The 13,693-nt window shown below is 45.5% G+C and overlaps 1 protein-coding gene across 3 annotated transcripts in view; it reads right to left on the bottom strand.

Annotated features, from left to right (window-relative positions):
- Positions 1-710: 710 nt before the first annotated feature.
- CSMD2 (CUB and Sushi multiple domains 2) overlaps positions 711-13,693 on the bottom strand; it is a 376,903-nt gene continuing 363,920 nt past the window's right edge. The window contains exons 60-66 of one of the 3 annotated variants that reach the window (XM_026657125.1): positions 12,398-12,577; positions 11,659-11,724; positions 9,414-9,575; positions 8,555-8,667; positions 6,711-6,798; positions 2,672-2,810; positions 711-870 (exon numbers count right to left, since the gene is read on the bottom strand). In XM_026657125.1, the coding sequence (XP_026512910.1) occupies positions 711-870; positions 2,672-2,810; positions 6,711-6,798; positions 8,555-8,667; positions 9,414-9,575; positions 11,659-11,724; positions 12,398-12,577 (908 nt within the window). Of the gene's footprint in view, positions 871-2,671; positions 2,811-6,701; positions 6,799-8,554; positions 8,668-9,413; positions 9,585-11,658; positions 11,725-12,361; positions 12,578-13,693 lie in introns of all 3 variants that reach the window. The other 2 variants (XM_026657127.1, XM_026657126.1) reach the window with 2 other exon arrangements.

A 13,693-nucleotide genomic window follows, 5' to 3' on the forward strand; every position in this document is an offset into this window, starting at 1 on the left:
GTCTCTACTCCCCTTAACAAAAGCTGAGATGAGTCACAGATCTGACTGTAACAACTTTCTAACTGTTCGGTGCTTATCTGAGCCCAATTACCACGGCATCTAAGCACCTTACAATCTTGCAATGTATTTATCCTCCCAACGCCCCAGTGAGGTAGAGCAGGGCTGTTATCCCTATTGTACAGAGGGGACGGAGGCAGGGAAAGGCTCAGTGAGTTGCCCAAGGTCACACAGGAGATCTGTGACAGAGCCAGGAATCCAGTCCTGATCTTGAGTTCCAATCCAGCGCCTTCACCACAAGGCTATTCACGCTCCCCGAATTCACAAGGGACTCGAACTCAGGCTCCTGCTGAAACCACTAGGCGAGATTCCCTGCCTGCAATTTTGTATTTTTATTAAGGGAATGATTCCAGTTTGAAATTTGGACTCACTTCCCCCCTCCCCCCACCAGATGTCTGTTCTCCTCACTGGGGTGGGGGGGAAAGGGCAGGGGTGAGCATGTGCCTCTCGGCGGGTTGGACTTAGAATTCCAAAAGACGCCAATTAAACGTTAGGTTTTCACAGGCAAACAGGGATCTGTATGGATCAACACCCATTTCCGTCCAACTAACAGCGCGGCACTTGGGCCAATGAGATAGATAGATCTGCGGGTGCCTTCAACAGCCAAGTATCCAGTTTTCTTTTCTCACACTCACCGCACGAGAGGATGAGTGCTATACCGCCGTGCAGACGGTGCTGACAGTGAAATCTGCCTCGTTGGCCATGATGTCCGTGGGTTGTAGGTTTCGGTCGTACATCGGGTTTTCAAACGTCGCTCGGACGTTGGTGTTTTCATGGCCGGCATAACCATTGAACGGTACTTTTGGTCTTCTCCTGCAGGGTGCCGGAAACAGAATCCAAAGAGATCACAGCTAGTTCCTCACGGTATCTGGCTTGTGACCATTTCTCCCAGCTCGGATGCTGAGCCAAAACAACACTGAAAGGTCTAAGAGATGAGCCTGGGAACTTAAATTAAATAGTGTCTGCTGGATGCTAAAAACCATGGACTTAACAGAGACCCTGGTTTTATGGCTCGTTACAACGATTTGTAACACACCCCACTGCCAGCTAACCCTCCATTATCCTATGACTGCAGAGGGGTTTATTGCCTACTTCATTTTAAGTTGTCTCCTACAGTATATGTGAACTTCTTATGCTTAACAATCTGTCCCACCTTGTATTTACCTTGGACATCCTGGTTACCTACCCCAGACCTGAAAAAAAGAGCTCTGTGAATTTCAAAAGCTTCTCCCTTCCAATAAAATTGGTCCGATAAAAGGTATTACCTCACCCACCTTGTCTCACAGAAAGTTCTAATGAATTCACTACACTCGAGCAGGGTCAGATGTGCCCAAATGGATATCTACAGGATATCTCTGGGTGCTTTCTTAGTTGTATCAATATTACCTCATTGGTGGTGCCCTGATGGCATTAAGCAGGAATGGAGGGCCAGATGTTTAGCTGGTGTAAATCAGCATAGCTATGCTGTATTACACCAGCTGAGGATCTGGCCCAGAATCGCTAGCAGGACAGGTCTGGAAAAGAAGTCTTGCTATCTGATCGGGACTTGAGGTTTTTCAGAGACACCCAATTGCCTGCTGTAAGGCAAAACAAGATGAAGCTCCCCCATCTTGTTCCTTTCAAGACAAAGGGTCGTGAGGAAACGGTACCGGATCCGAGACAAAAAAAACAATGGCAGGTGAAATCTGTTTGCAGCCTGCAGAGCTTACAAGGTCATCCTAAAAGGTGCCAAGCAACTGGGACTTCCACTGTCCTCAGCTGGAGTTGTGGGTAATTCAACTACTCTTAACCAGGCCTTTTGGGCCAAATTTTGAGACGAGCTCAGGGCCAGGTTCTCAAGCATTCAGTGCCCACAATTTTCCATTGTTGTGTCTCGGTTCCAAGGAGTAAGCTGCGTGTGCAACTGAATAGGACTCATCCCCGAGTGGTGAGCAGCACTAGCATTACCAAGATGTAAATATCAGTCATTTGCATAAGCCAGCTAGCAATGATGCTCAGGTCACTAGCACATGGACTGAGGGGGAGACATTCAAAAGCACCCAAGATGGTTAGCAGCACAAATTCCACCAGCGTTCTCTGAGACTTGTGCTTCTAAACCCCTTAGGTACTTTTGACAATCTCACCCTTAGCTTTCCTATCATTGCAATGCCCAGATTTCCAAAGGCATCATTGGCCACCCTGGACCAGACCATGGGGTGGGCAAGTCCTGTATCCTACCTCCTGCAGTGACCAACATACATGAAGTTTCAAACCAAAGCCACAGCGCTCGCTGTAAAGCATCAATCCTGAGAAAAAATTTCTTTGCAACACCTGCAGGATCAGTCTTAAATTGAAGCATGAGATGTGCTTGCCTTATCTAACCTGGCATTGCTACAAATCTTCTTAGCAGTTGTTAAATTACCCAGTCCTTGGCAAATATGCTGCTACAGTATTTCCTCACCTTACCAACCACATCAGAAAGCAGAACGATCAGGAGCTCTCTTAAGCTAAGCTTGAAAATATTAATATTCCCCTCAGCACCTAGCTCTTTTCGATCCCATTTTCTCCATACCTTGCCCCTCGCGGCCCAGCAATGAAACAGGTTTTTTTAATCGCTTCGGCTCCTGAAACCTACCTGTGTTTGTAGAGATAAAGCACAAACCCTGCAATAATCAGGGCTATGAAAGGCACAAGAATGGCAGCTGCCACAGAACTGCTGTTTGATGCAAAATGATGTCCTATTGATTCTGGATCGTTTTCAATCCGGCTGATGTCTGAAACACAACGGAAGTAAATACGTTTAAACCCCAGCTGCTGGGAACTGGGGTTTGCTCAAGTTCTGCTAGAACAAGTTCATTCCATGCTTCAGCGTAAAGATAATTTAAAGTTTTGGATTCATATGCAGGCTGGACTGCAGCTATAGTACAACGCATAATGTTGCCTAGTTTGAGGTTTCTACATTGACTTCATAGTAAAAAAACAAAACAAAACAGCAAAGATCTAAGTAAAGTAAAAATACTAACACCAGAATGCTCAAGTGTCAGTGCCGAAAGGTAGGGTTCTAAGGGGGAATGCTCAAAGGTACCAATCACAGGCACCCAACACAGGCGAGAGGAGTGAGGGGTAACTTTTTCTAATGCCCCTCAGTGATTTAGGCTAAGTCCCGTTTTCAAAAGTGACTTAGGCACTTGGGAATTGCAATCCCATTGACTGCTCAGACCTACGTCTCTACTGAAAATGAGACGTAGGTGCTTTCTGTAAATCATACCCTAATTGCAATTGGAAGCCAATGGGACTTAGGCTCCTAAATCATTTAGACATGTAGGATAATATTTTCAAAAGTGCCTAAGTGCCAGGTGTGCCTTCAAAAATTAACCCCCCATTTGAAAAGCAGGCTGTTCATTTTGGAGCCTCACGTTAGCACCAGAGCTTTGAAAATCCCAGCCTGAAAACATTAAGAAGAATCAGTTGTGTCTCACAAACCATTTTCTGTACTCTCTAAAGTACTTCTCTGGCACCCACAACCGTAGCATCCGAGCACCTCACAACCTTTAATGAATTTATCCTCATGTACCCCTGTGAGGCAGGGCGGGGCTATGAACTGCATTTTAAAGATTAACTGAGGCACAGAGAGGCTAAGGCCCAGTTTCTCAGAGATATTTGGGCTCCTATCTTTCACCGATTTCAATGGGAGTTTGGAACCTAAATGCCTTTGAGGATTTGGGCTTAAGCGACTTGCCCAAGGTCACACATGATGTCTGTGGCAGAGGAGGGAATTGACCCAGGTCTCCCAAGTCTCAGGCTGGCGCCCAACCTACTGTCAGAGGAGTATTTTGTTAAATGAATAAAGTAGAAAAAAAGTCTAAAAGTAAAGACCACGATTTTCTAAAGCAACTAGTGACTGGGGGAGCCTCAAGTTCAGGGGGTGAACTCGAAGCACCTGGTTTTCAGAGGAAGGGGTGTTTCCTAAGAGCTCCTCCAAAGTTCCCCTGAGGAGCCAGTTTTGCCTGTGCCCTCAACACCAATCTGCCCATCACTGCTTATTAACGACTCTCCTGGGTTTGATTGGGGAGCAAGTGAACGCAACACATTTCCTTTCAGAGAGAGCTGGCACCTGGCCATGGAAATAAACTGCGGAGTTTTCGAAGCGCTGGCTTAACGCTGCTCTGTACATAAAACAGCGATGAAAATCGCTGTCGCTTGTTTTTTTTTTTTTTAAAAAAAGAGAGAGAAAGGAACTACCTGATGCCCTCAAACAAAAGTTTTGAAGGAAACCTGGTCCAGAAACAGTCCTGCTTTGTAATTCGACCGTCTCCTGGCCCCCACCAGGGGACTGTCGGACAAGAACTGCTTTGGTTGACTTGTTCACGGAGGACTTTGCACAATGCCCCTGGACTGATTGTGTCCTATGGGCAGGCTTTTATTTCTGAAGGGTTTCCCAGCACATCTAGGGCTGAGACCTTAAGGGCAGGAAGTCTGTTTGTCTCTCTCTTATATAGATCCCTTAGGGGGAAGGGTATAGCCTGCTCAGAACAGGATGGGGTTCTGACAGGAGTCAAGGAGCTATACAATCATAAATAAAATTGCCCTGATTTTCAGAGGCACTGAGCTGTTGTAACACCCATGGCAATCAGCAGGCACTGCAGGTACTCAGGGGAACATTTTCACAAGTACCTAAGTGATTCAGGAGCCACTGAACGTCAATGGCACTTAGACTCCTAAGTCGGGCACTTCTGAAAATTTTACCCTTCATCCTCAAAGCCTTTGGAAAACCAAGTCACCTTTCCAGGTGCCTCAATATGGATTTAGGTAACTAACTTTAGGCACGGAATTTTGAAAACACTGGCATAGAGTTTTAGTCTCGAACATCACCTGCTATGGGCTGGCGCACAGAAACTATGCCCCCAAATTTGCAAGACACAAGTTTCACCCCAGAGGTAGCTGCATTTCAGTGGTGGGAGGAGTGATTTCTCTCTCTGTGTGTGTCTGTGTGTGTGTATTAAAGACGTGCCCAAACTGCACAGTTCAGATTGGACCCAAGCTTTCTTTAAATGGGGAGTTGTTCATATCAGTATTTTTGTTATGGGCCCATCGCTAATGCATAGTGTGAGTCTATGTACAGTGTGTAAAGTCCTTTGGGTGTCTGTGGCAGGAAAGGTGCTCCATGTCAATATAAGTTACTCTTATTGTGATATGCCAATTTTGTTAAGAACCCCCTTGTAAACTTTCCTTAAAGTTTTACTGACAGAGCCCTCTGGACATACGACACCAGAAAGGAGCCAACTAACATCTTCATGGGGCACTTGTACTCTGGGAAAATACTGAGCCCTATAACAACAAACAAACAGCACACGGGTCTCCTGAGCACGGTTTAGTAAGGGGGAGATGCGGCACATGTCTCCAGCACCACTCATGTTCCCTGTACTCCCATGTTAATGCTGGCCCGCTAGCAACTGGGTGATTGCAGACAGGGATGGAAGAGGAGCAGTGGGGCGGCTGCTTATGTTGTCATGCTCAGAGCTGCAGTAACAGCAGGCTAATCGTATCTCAAATACTAGCAAGCAACAGCTGATGGAAAACCTAAGAGTCAGTTCTCTAGCAGGTAGCGTTCTGAAAAGACTCCAGTTCTGTCTGCTGTACCAGGTACTCCAAAGGCCCCCACCAGTACAGGACACGAACATGTCAGAAATAGTCATGAATGTGTCCTCAGAACACCCCCACCAGGCAGGAAAGTAGTTTCACCCCCTTTAGACAGATGGGGGAACTGAGGCACAGAAAGGTGGAGTGGCTTGACACTGGACAGTGACAGAGGCATGCCTCAGGTCTGCCAGCTGCCAGTCCAGTAGGTAGCATGATTTCAGGCTGGCAGTGGGGAGTTTTGCTATTGCTTCCAATATAGCCAAGATTTCACCCACAGGAGTCCTGGCTCCACAGTCTCTTACTCTAACAACTAGACCACATGGGTTGTCTTTTCCTTTGGCTTCATTACCGATATATATCTTTCTGCTATCCTTAAAGAGGCGTGTTTCGCCTGCATTGACTCTGCCAATCCCCGTGCCATAGAGAAAGCTACCGCCTTACGCCACGGATGTAAGGGGACGTCTACACTGGAAAAAAGGTGTGTTCTTAACCTGGGTGTAACTCAGGTTACAATAGCGGTGAAAACATGGCAACTCAACTTTTAACTCCGGTTAGCAGCACAAGTGACAGCCTGTAGGGGAGCCTGGGTTTCAACTCAAGCTGCTAACCTGAGTTAAAAGCCGAGTTTCCATGTCTTCACTGCTATTTTAACCCGAGTAAGCTAACCTGAGTTAAGAACATCCTTTTTTTTTTTTTTTTTTTGCAAAGGCTAGACATCCTTTGCACGAAATCACCAATGCAGAGGTCAACCCTTGCTTCAGGAGGAGGCGGTTGAGAGTAAGGGAGGAGGCCCGTGTGTTTAAAAGATGGACAGATCAAACAGCCAAAGCAGTGAGGAATATTGGGCCAAATCCTAGCAGATCCACTAGCATCAGTCGGATTAAGCCAATTTACACCGCGTGTAGATAAGGCCCGGTATATTTGAAAACCAAAATGCAAGAATGGTAAAACACTTCATGTTTTCAAACTTTCACCAGTGCCAAAATCCATCTTAAACCATCCGGATATTGAAATAATAATAAAACAAAATTTACCGAGTCTCTGAAGGCCAAACTGCCCAAACCCTTTGCCGCGTACAAAGCCCTGGTATACAAAAGTGCCGCTTGACGACTCAGACGAGACCTGTAATCGTGGGAGCCCAAATAAATCATATTTACAATGGAGTCTCAAAAGTTCATTGTATCTTACTACAGATGTAACACAACCCTGGTGGTTTGGCCATAAATCTGTTCAAAGCACAGTGGGCGGCAGAAGCATGGATACGTTTACTCACCCAAAGATCAACTTAGCTAAATATCCGATATTAATATTCATGATGTGCTCGGTTAATATTAGAAGCATGGCCACATACAAATGGCACTCTCTCCTGTTCAATGTATATTATTTCAGAGGGTGAAATTCACCCCAGTGCAACATGGGGAGCATAGATGTAATTTCAATTGAAGCCTTATTTTGAACTTCAAGTGCTGTAAAGATCTCATGCTGGCCCTTGGCACAGGGGTGAATTCTAATCTTAGCATCTTCAGCAGCTGACTTCATTGACAAAACCAAGGGTTTGTTCCTTTTGGTCTTGCAGAGCCAACCCAGGTTTGGGTGAATGAGCGGAGTCTATTCTGCTTTGGCTAGCATCAAAAGAATTGCCAGCTAAAGTTTCAGACTATGGATCATTTATTAGAGGTGAGGAGAGGAGATGCAGAAAGGACCCAGCGTGATTCTCAGATGCCAGATGGAGTCTGTAGCAATGGCAGCTCGAAACATAATCCCGTGACATGTAAGATGAGCGAATTTACCATGGTAGCTATTGAGAGAATGGAAGCCCACCATTGATTTTCTCGGTAGTCTTGCTTCCAACTCTACTCTCTAATTGCATAGAATACTGGCATCCGTCTCGCCGGATGCCCCACTGGGTGTCCGGAAGTCCTGCAAAGTACCTGTTTGTTAGGAGATTCTAGCTGAAGGCACAGAGCGGCACTAAAAAACTAACTGTTGAGTCTAACGGAGGAAAAATGTGTGCCATAAAACAAGACCAACAAAGTATCCAAACTCTTGTAATGCACCGTTTGCTGCAGCACATGAAGTTTAGTACTTGGCTCCCAACAGCAGCTTGAGAAGTGCAGCAGCTGGATTTTACAGGAGACTCCACATTAGCCACCTGTTTACGAGCAGAACTTGCTTCGTCTTTGCAATCTCTTCCAAGTTTATGCATAGCATTAATTTAGTTCAATTGCACAGAAAGCTGAAAGCATTAAAAAAAACCAAAACCCAAAGAACCCAACAACTTGTTCCTGAGGGGGGAAAACTTGTTTGTAATAACTGCTGCACATACTGCAGATAACAGAGATAGCCAGAGCCAAGGCTGCATCTGGTCATGGGGTCAATCAGATGAAGTCTCCTCCTAAGCTCCAGGAGGCCTCTGAGGCACATGTGAAGTTACCAGAGACAAAAGCTGGTGTGGGAAGCCAAGTCCTCAGGGAAAGATTAGCTCTTTTGGATGTTAAACCGAGACATAATGCTGAGTTGGAATTAACCTTCTTGGCTTCGTCTTTTGCGTTATCTGGAGAACATGCAGATTTAACAACACTGGGAAATGAAAATCCTTATGGCCATAAGTGATAGCAGAAGGGCTGCTTGTGCAATGTTAATCTAATGCACTGGCAGAGAGCGTTGCATCCCCCTTTAGCAGCAGAGGATAACAACCTACTACTGCTACCAGCTAAGTGAGTTACTCTTTCAGCTCAGGTGGCAGAGGTCTGTGCTGTAGTTCTCAAGGTCAGACTTTGCTGATAACCCACGAAGGGGCTGTTACACTAACACACACTGTCACGCAAGAGGGTTGTGTACTTACAGTACACATTTGCACATGTGCCGATATACTTACGTGCCCATCTAAAGCCCATTTATCATTCTTGAACTTGTTAACAAAGATCTCCACCGGTCCTGTGATCTGATAAACCTGGAGAAGTAGGTGCATGTCTTCTCTCTTGTAAATGCCTGGAAAAGAACACAGGGGTTTTACCAATCAGCCATTCTTGGTCTAGCAAACCGGGCAGGTGCCCTATCTCGATATGGAGGTGCAGGGGCTCAGCCAGGGGAACAAATAGTCTGAGATGACAATTTATAAAAGTAGCTTCCGAGAATTTTCTACCGGAGCCAGAGATGGTGGCACAATAACGGCTTCTTCCCAAAGCAAGAAACAACTCCTGCGCCATATAAATGTGTCACCGCGAAGCGATAAAACCAAAACAAACCACCACCCCACAGACCTGCCCAGGGTAATAAACCATCTGGAGGACGGGAAGAACCTCGCCGGTCAGGGTTTAAGCTTTATAACCAGTTCATTATAGGAAGCACGGAGCGGAGGCGAAGGAGGCAGGAGGTGTTTATGCCTTTTCACCTCATTTGTATGAACTAACTGTGAATCTGCCACTGCAGAACCAAGTATGAGCTCAGCACTGGCTTTCAGCTGGAATCAGAGCAAACAAAAGTCTGTATCTTATATACAAGCAACTCCAGGTGCAGCAACTCCTCGGTTTCAATCTCTAACGCTATCAAAGAGCGGAGGTTTCAAAGCTCAGCGGTTCTGTCGAAGATCCAGCAGGCAATCAAGATCATTCACAAGACAGAACAACGCTGCTTCAGTTTGTGACTCCAAAGGCCACCGTTTCAGTGCAAGAGTCTGACTGCACCTGCCATGGTGAGTGTGGATCCATAGATGCCGCCGTGCTAGGTCTCCTTACCTGACACCAGCAGTTCCACGCCACTGTGGTCTATCAAAGTAGCATTGACTTTACTGGTAGTGGGATCGAAGCTAGTGACAGAGAGCATCGCGGGCTGCTTCTTTCCCATGTATTCGTAAGAGCCTTTCCACAGAGAATTCTTTGCAAACACATCGGCGGGAACTGGAAACAGTAAGAAAGAGGGGTGGGGAGGAAAGAGGGGGTTTTGAGCAGAGCTGAATGAATGCAAGGTATATTCTACCATATTGCTCGATGACTGATAATATTGTGAACATCCCTTGGGAGGAAAAGAAGACAAAGAACAGGCAGAAAAGAAGACAAAGAACAGGCAGATCTGTAGGAATGAATTTATTTAAAGGTGCAATTTCAGCTGGGTTAAAAATGTATTTAAAAAAAGTCTAATATGAATAGAAAATTGTTTGTCATGTTTGGAAACTCGGATGCACAAAAATCTCCCTAAACACATGAGAAACACAAAATGTAACAGACTAGAAACTAAAGGGAAACTGATCAGTCTGGTTTCCTTGTTCAAGTGGGGAAACGGTAAACAGGAAACAAGCAGCACAAAATGTCAAAAGTATTGATAATGTTTGTATTAGAGTACTGCACAGAGACCCTGGCCATGTTTGGGGACTCATCATGCGAGGGGCTGTATATACACATAGTAGGAGACAGACACAGATTTTTAAAGGTACTCATGTGGTGCTGTGCTCAGGATTACAAAGCCTAAGTGATTTATGAGCCTAACTTTCATTTTCCTCTAAAGCCCATTGACTGTCAAAGAGATTTTGGCTCCTAAATGCTAAATTTCTTTTGAAAATGAGATTGAGACTCCTAAATTAGTTAAGTGTTGCAATGCTGAGCAGAGAAACGCTGGAGTACCTTTAAAAATCTGGGCCATAGTGTATTAGCCAAAGAAATTACAATTTAAAGACAGACAAAAGGCAGGAGAAAGGAAATGTTATTATGCCCATTTTACAGATTGGGAACAGAGGCACAGAGCAGTTTAAGTGACTTTGGTCCAAGTCACACAGAAAGCCTGCGGCAGAGGTGGGAATTGAACCCAGGAGTCCTGAGTGTTACGCCAGGGTCTTAATCACAAGACCATCCTTCCTCTAAAAAGTACTTTTGATTTTTAAAGTTCTCTCCCAAAGGTCTCATGTAAAAAATTGAAAAAAAAAAAATTGTGAACAAATGTGTCATGTTTTAAAAAAATTATCGCAATTTGTTTTTTGAAAAATTTAGAATCTCCCCCTCCTCCTCCTTTTCCCCCTCATTTTTTTTTTTTTGTGCCAAGGAGCATGAAAGGAAAAGCGAAACTGCCACTCTGATCCATATTATTTTTCATAGAGTTTAAGGCCAGACGGGATCATTTAATCATTTAGTCTCATCTCCTGTACACAGGGCCATTCAATTTCACCCAGATACCCCTATACTAACACAAAAGATTTCCATTAGACTAAAACATTTCATTCCTTGGGAGCCTAACGTGTGTGCCAGAGAGAGTAAACAGAAGAGATGAATGACCGAGGCCCCTGCAACTTCTCCAATTTTTGAAAATTTATGGAGTTTAATTTGTCCTTTTGCCCCTCTGTCTGCAACTTGTCCAGTGTTGAGGAAGTTTTGAAAAGTGGCAAAAGGAAAATGAAAAGAAAAACAAAGTGAGAAAACCCCCAAGCCCTGGTTCATTCTATTGTTTTCGGCAGCAGAAAGGAATAAAGGAAAAAAGGAGGAGAGAGACGGGGATAAAAAACAAACTCTGACCTTTTGAAATGTCCAGTTTTGACAAAACACTGGAAAATAAAAAATAACCCCACCCCAAACAACACAGCTGTTCTGGTAAGTTTTCTTTATGAAAAAACAACAATTTTTCATTAAAAAGTTTCTGAATCAAAAATTCTGACCAGTTCTAGTCCGAGGAGACATACAGGGCTGAGATTTTCAAAGGAGCCAAAGAGAAATTCAATAGGAGATAGGTGCCTAACTCCCTTGGGCTGTGATTCTCACAGATGTCTAAGTGTGGTGCTACCATGGAACCCAGTGGCTAGGGGACTCTGGGTGTTTCCACCAGCCCTATGGTTTAAAGGACTGCGGGGAACAATCGAAAAGCTATTTGTTAGCCTTCCGATCGATTTGATAACAGGAAAAGGCAGGGGAGCTGTAGATTGCTCCTTGCCACCTTCCATTTCTGCGTTAAGACTAAATATCAATGCTTCCGACAGAATAAATAACCAGGCTACAGTACCTGACACTTTAGCAAGGGGTGGATCCCTGGCAGTGCCAACCGGTCTTCCGCTTGGTCGTATATCAGCTGAAAAGAATGGGCAAAACCGCAGCAAATTAATATTACAGGACGCTGAAGTATGGTTTAATCCCTTCCCTTGTGGCAACGCATGATGGATGTGTGGGAGTCGCTTCACACTCGTTTCCCAGCGCTCAGATATTTGTGACAGCTCAGAAAGGAGCAGCAAGAGGAGATAAACATTGAGCTAACATTTCTCATGCCCACAGTGTGCGTGCTCACCCCCAGTAACTGGCACCCCAAACGGCCCCCCAAACAGCCCGTTGGTAGCTGGAATAGCCCTGGGATCTGGAATTCCCCTCCTATCCATCTGCCTCTCTTTGAGGAGTCGGTTTCTGTTGGGACTTTAACTAGGGTTCTTCAGAGCCAAATGCTACTGCAGGTAAAACAGAGAATCTCCTTCAGCTGCTAGCACTGGTGTCTATGAGCCTGAGTCACCTGGCATTGAAGCTGATGACAGTGTTTTCCTTGACATCATCGCAAGTTGGATCAGGCTTTATATGTTTATATAAGACCTGCAGTCACAAAACAACAAGACCATTGCCAGCTTCTCTCAGATGTATCCGGAGACAGCAAATTCCCCTTGGATCACAACTCCTCATTGCTGTAGCAATGGGATGGGCTTCAAGACACAACCCAAGCCAATCGGTCCCTTCCCTCCCTGCGGGCTCAGGGCTCTTACCAAGGCAAATGGGCGGTTTCCCTGTCCAGCTGCCATCCGCTTTGCAGGTTCTGTGTTCGGATCCTCCTGTGAGATAGTACCCACTCTGGCAGGAGTAGATCAAGGTGTAGCCCAAGGAGGGCAAATCTAGGGCACCTACATTAGCATGGGATGGGGTCTCTGGCTGTTTGCAGTGATGAGCTGGAAAAACAGAAAGGGCGGAGATGAGAAGACCTGCCAGTGGGAGCTTTGCCATTGACTTCAGTGCAGTCAGGATTTAACCCAAGGGAGTTTTGTCCTGCTTAAAACTCTCTGAAGCCCTTCTGTGAAGATGTCAAGGTTGGGCATTTCACAGATACAGGGAATTCAACAGGCCAAAGACGCCTGCCTCAATAGTTGGACACTCATTTCTTTGAACGCAGAGCACCACTTTCAGCAGGTCCCCTGAATCAGAGCCTGTGCGCTCCCAAACACTTCTGCAAACGGTATCAGCGAACAGCAGGATTCCGCTGGGAACGCTCAGAAGTGCACATCTATGGGCAGAAAAAGCCGCACTACCGGGTTTCAAGTTCACTCTCTGATCCTACCTGATCAGTTTATGAGTCAACCAACCAGCTTCCCAGTTAAAGGCACCTCCAATTCCAGCAAGGATTTGAGAGCTGAGCCCTGTTCATCCCACACTTCTTACGTCCCCCTCAGTGACAAAGATCCCCAAATCGGAACTGGGGATTGCCGATGCACGAGGCAGAATAGAATTCAGCTCATTCTCCCACCGCTCTGCAAGACCTTGCACCTTGAAGTCAGCAGGCACACGAGCGAATACATGGGGCAAGAAGGGGCCGTTTTTACACAGTCCCCTATCGGAACCTAACTATGCTTGAAAAAAAGCCAAGAAAGAAAATAATCTAATCTCCCCCATGCCTCCTCTGGCCGTAGATCCAGCATCGTGTCATCATGTTAACATGCAGATAGAAAATGGCCTGAAGGCAAATCCTGCTTTAATCTTGAGCTACTTTTGCAGAAGAACATCGAACCCTGCTAAGGCTGTGATCGTATCAGTGGTTCTACACGGTGGCTGAGTGATGGATTCTCTCCTTATTTTGCCTCTGTTCCAAGGATCCCTATTGACTGGCCTTCTAACTAAGAATTTCTACCTACCTGTCGGCAGAATCACAGGGTCAAATCTTCAGAGGTGCTGAATACCTGTGTTCCCACAGTTACTCAGAATCTTTCAGGGTTTGGCCCTTAGATATGAGAAATCTATGACATCTGTGTGTGTGTGTGTGTGTGTGTGTGTGTGTGTGTGTGTGTGTGTGT

This window comes from Terrapene carolina, unplaced genomic scaffold (assembly GCF_002925995.2).
Source record: "Terrapene carolina triunguis isolate 2854851 unplaced genomic scaffold, T_m_triunguis-2.0 Scaffold236, whole genome shotgun sequence".
Classification (NCBI taxonomy): Eukaryota; Metazoa; Chordata; order Testudines; family Emydidae; genus Terrapene; species Terrapene triunguis.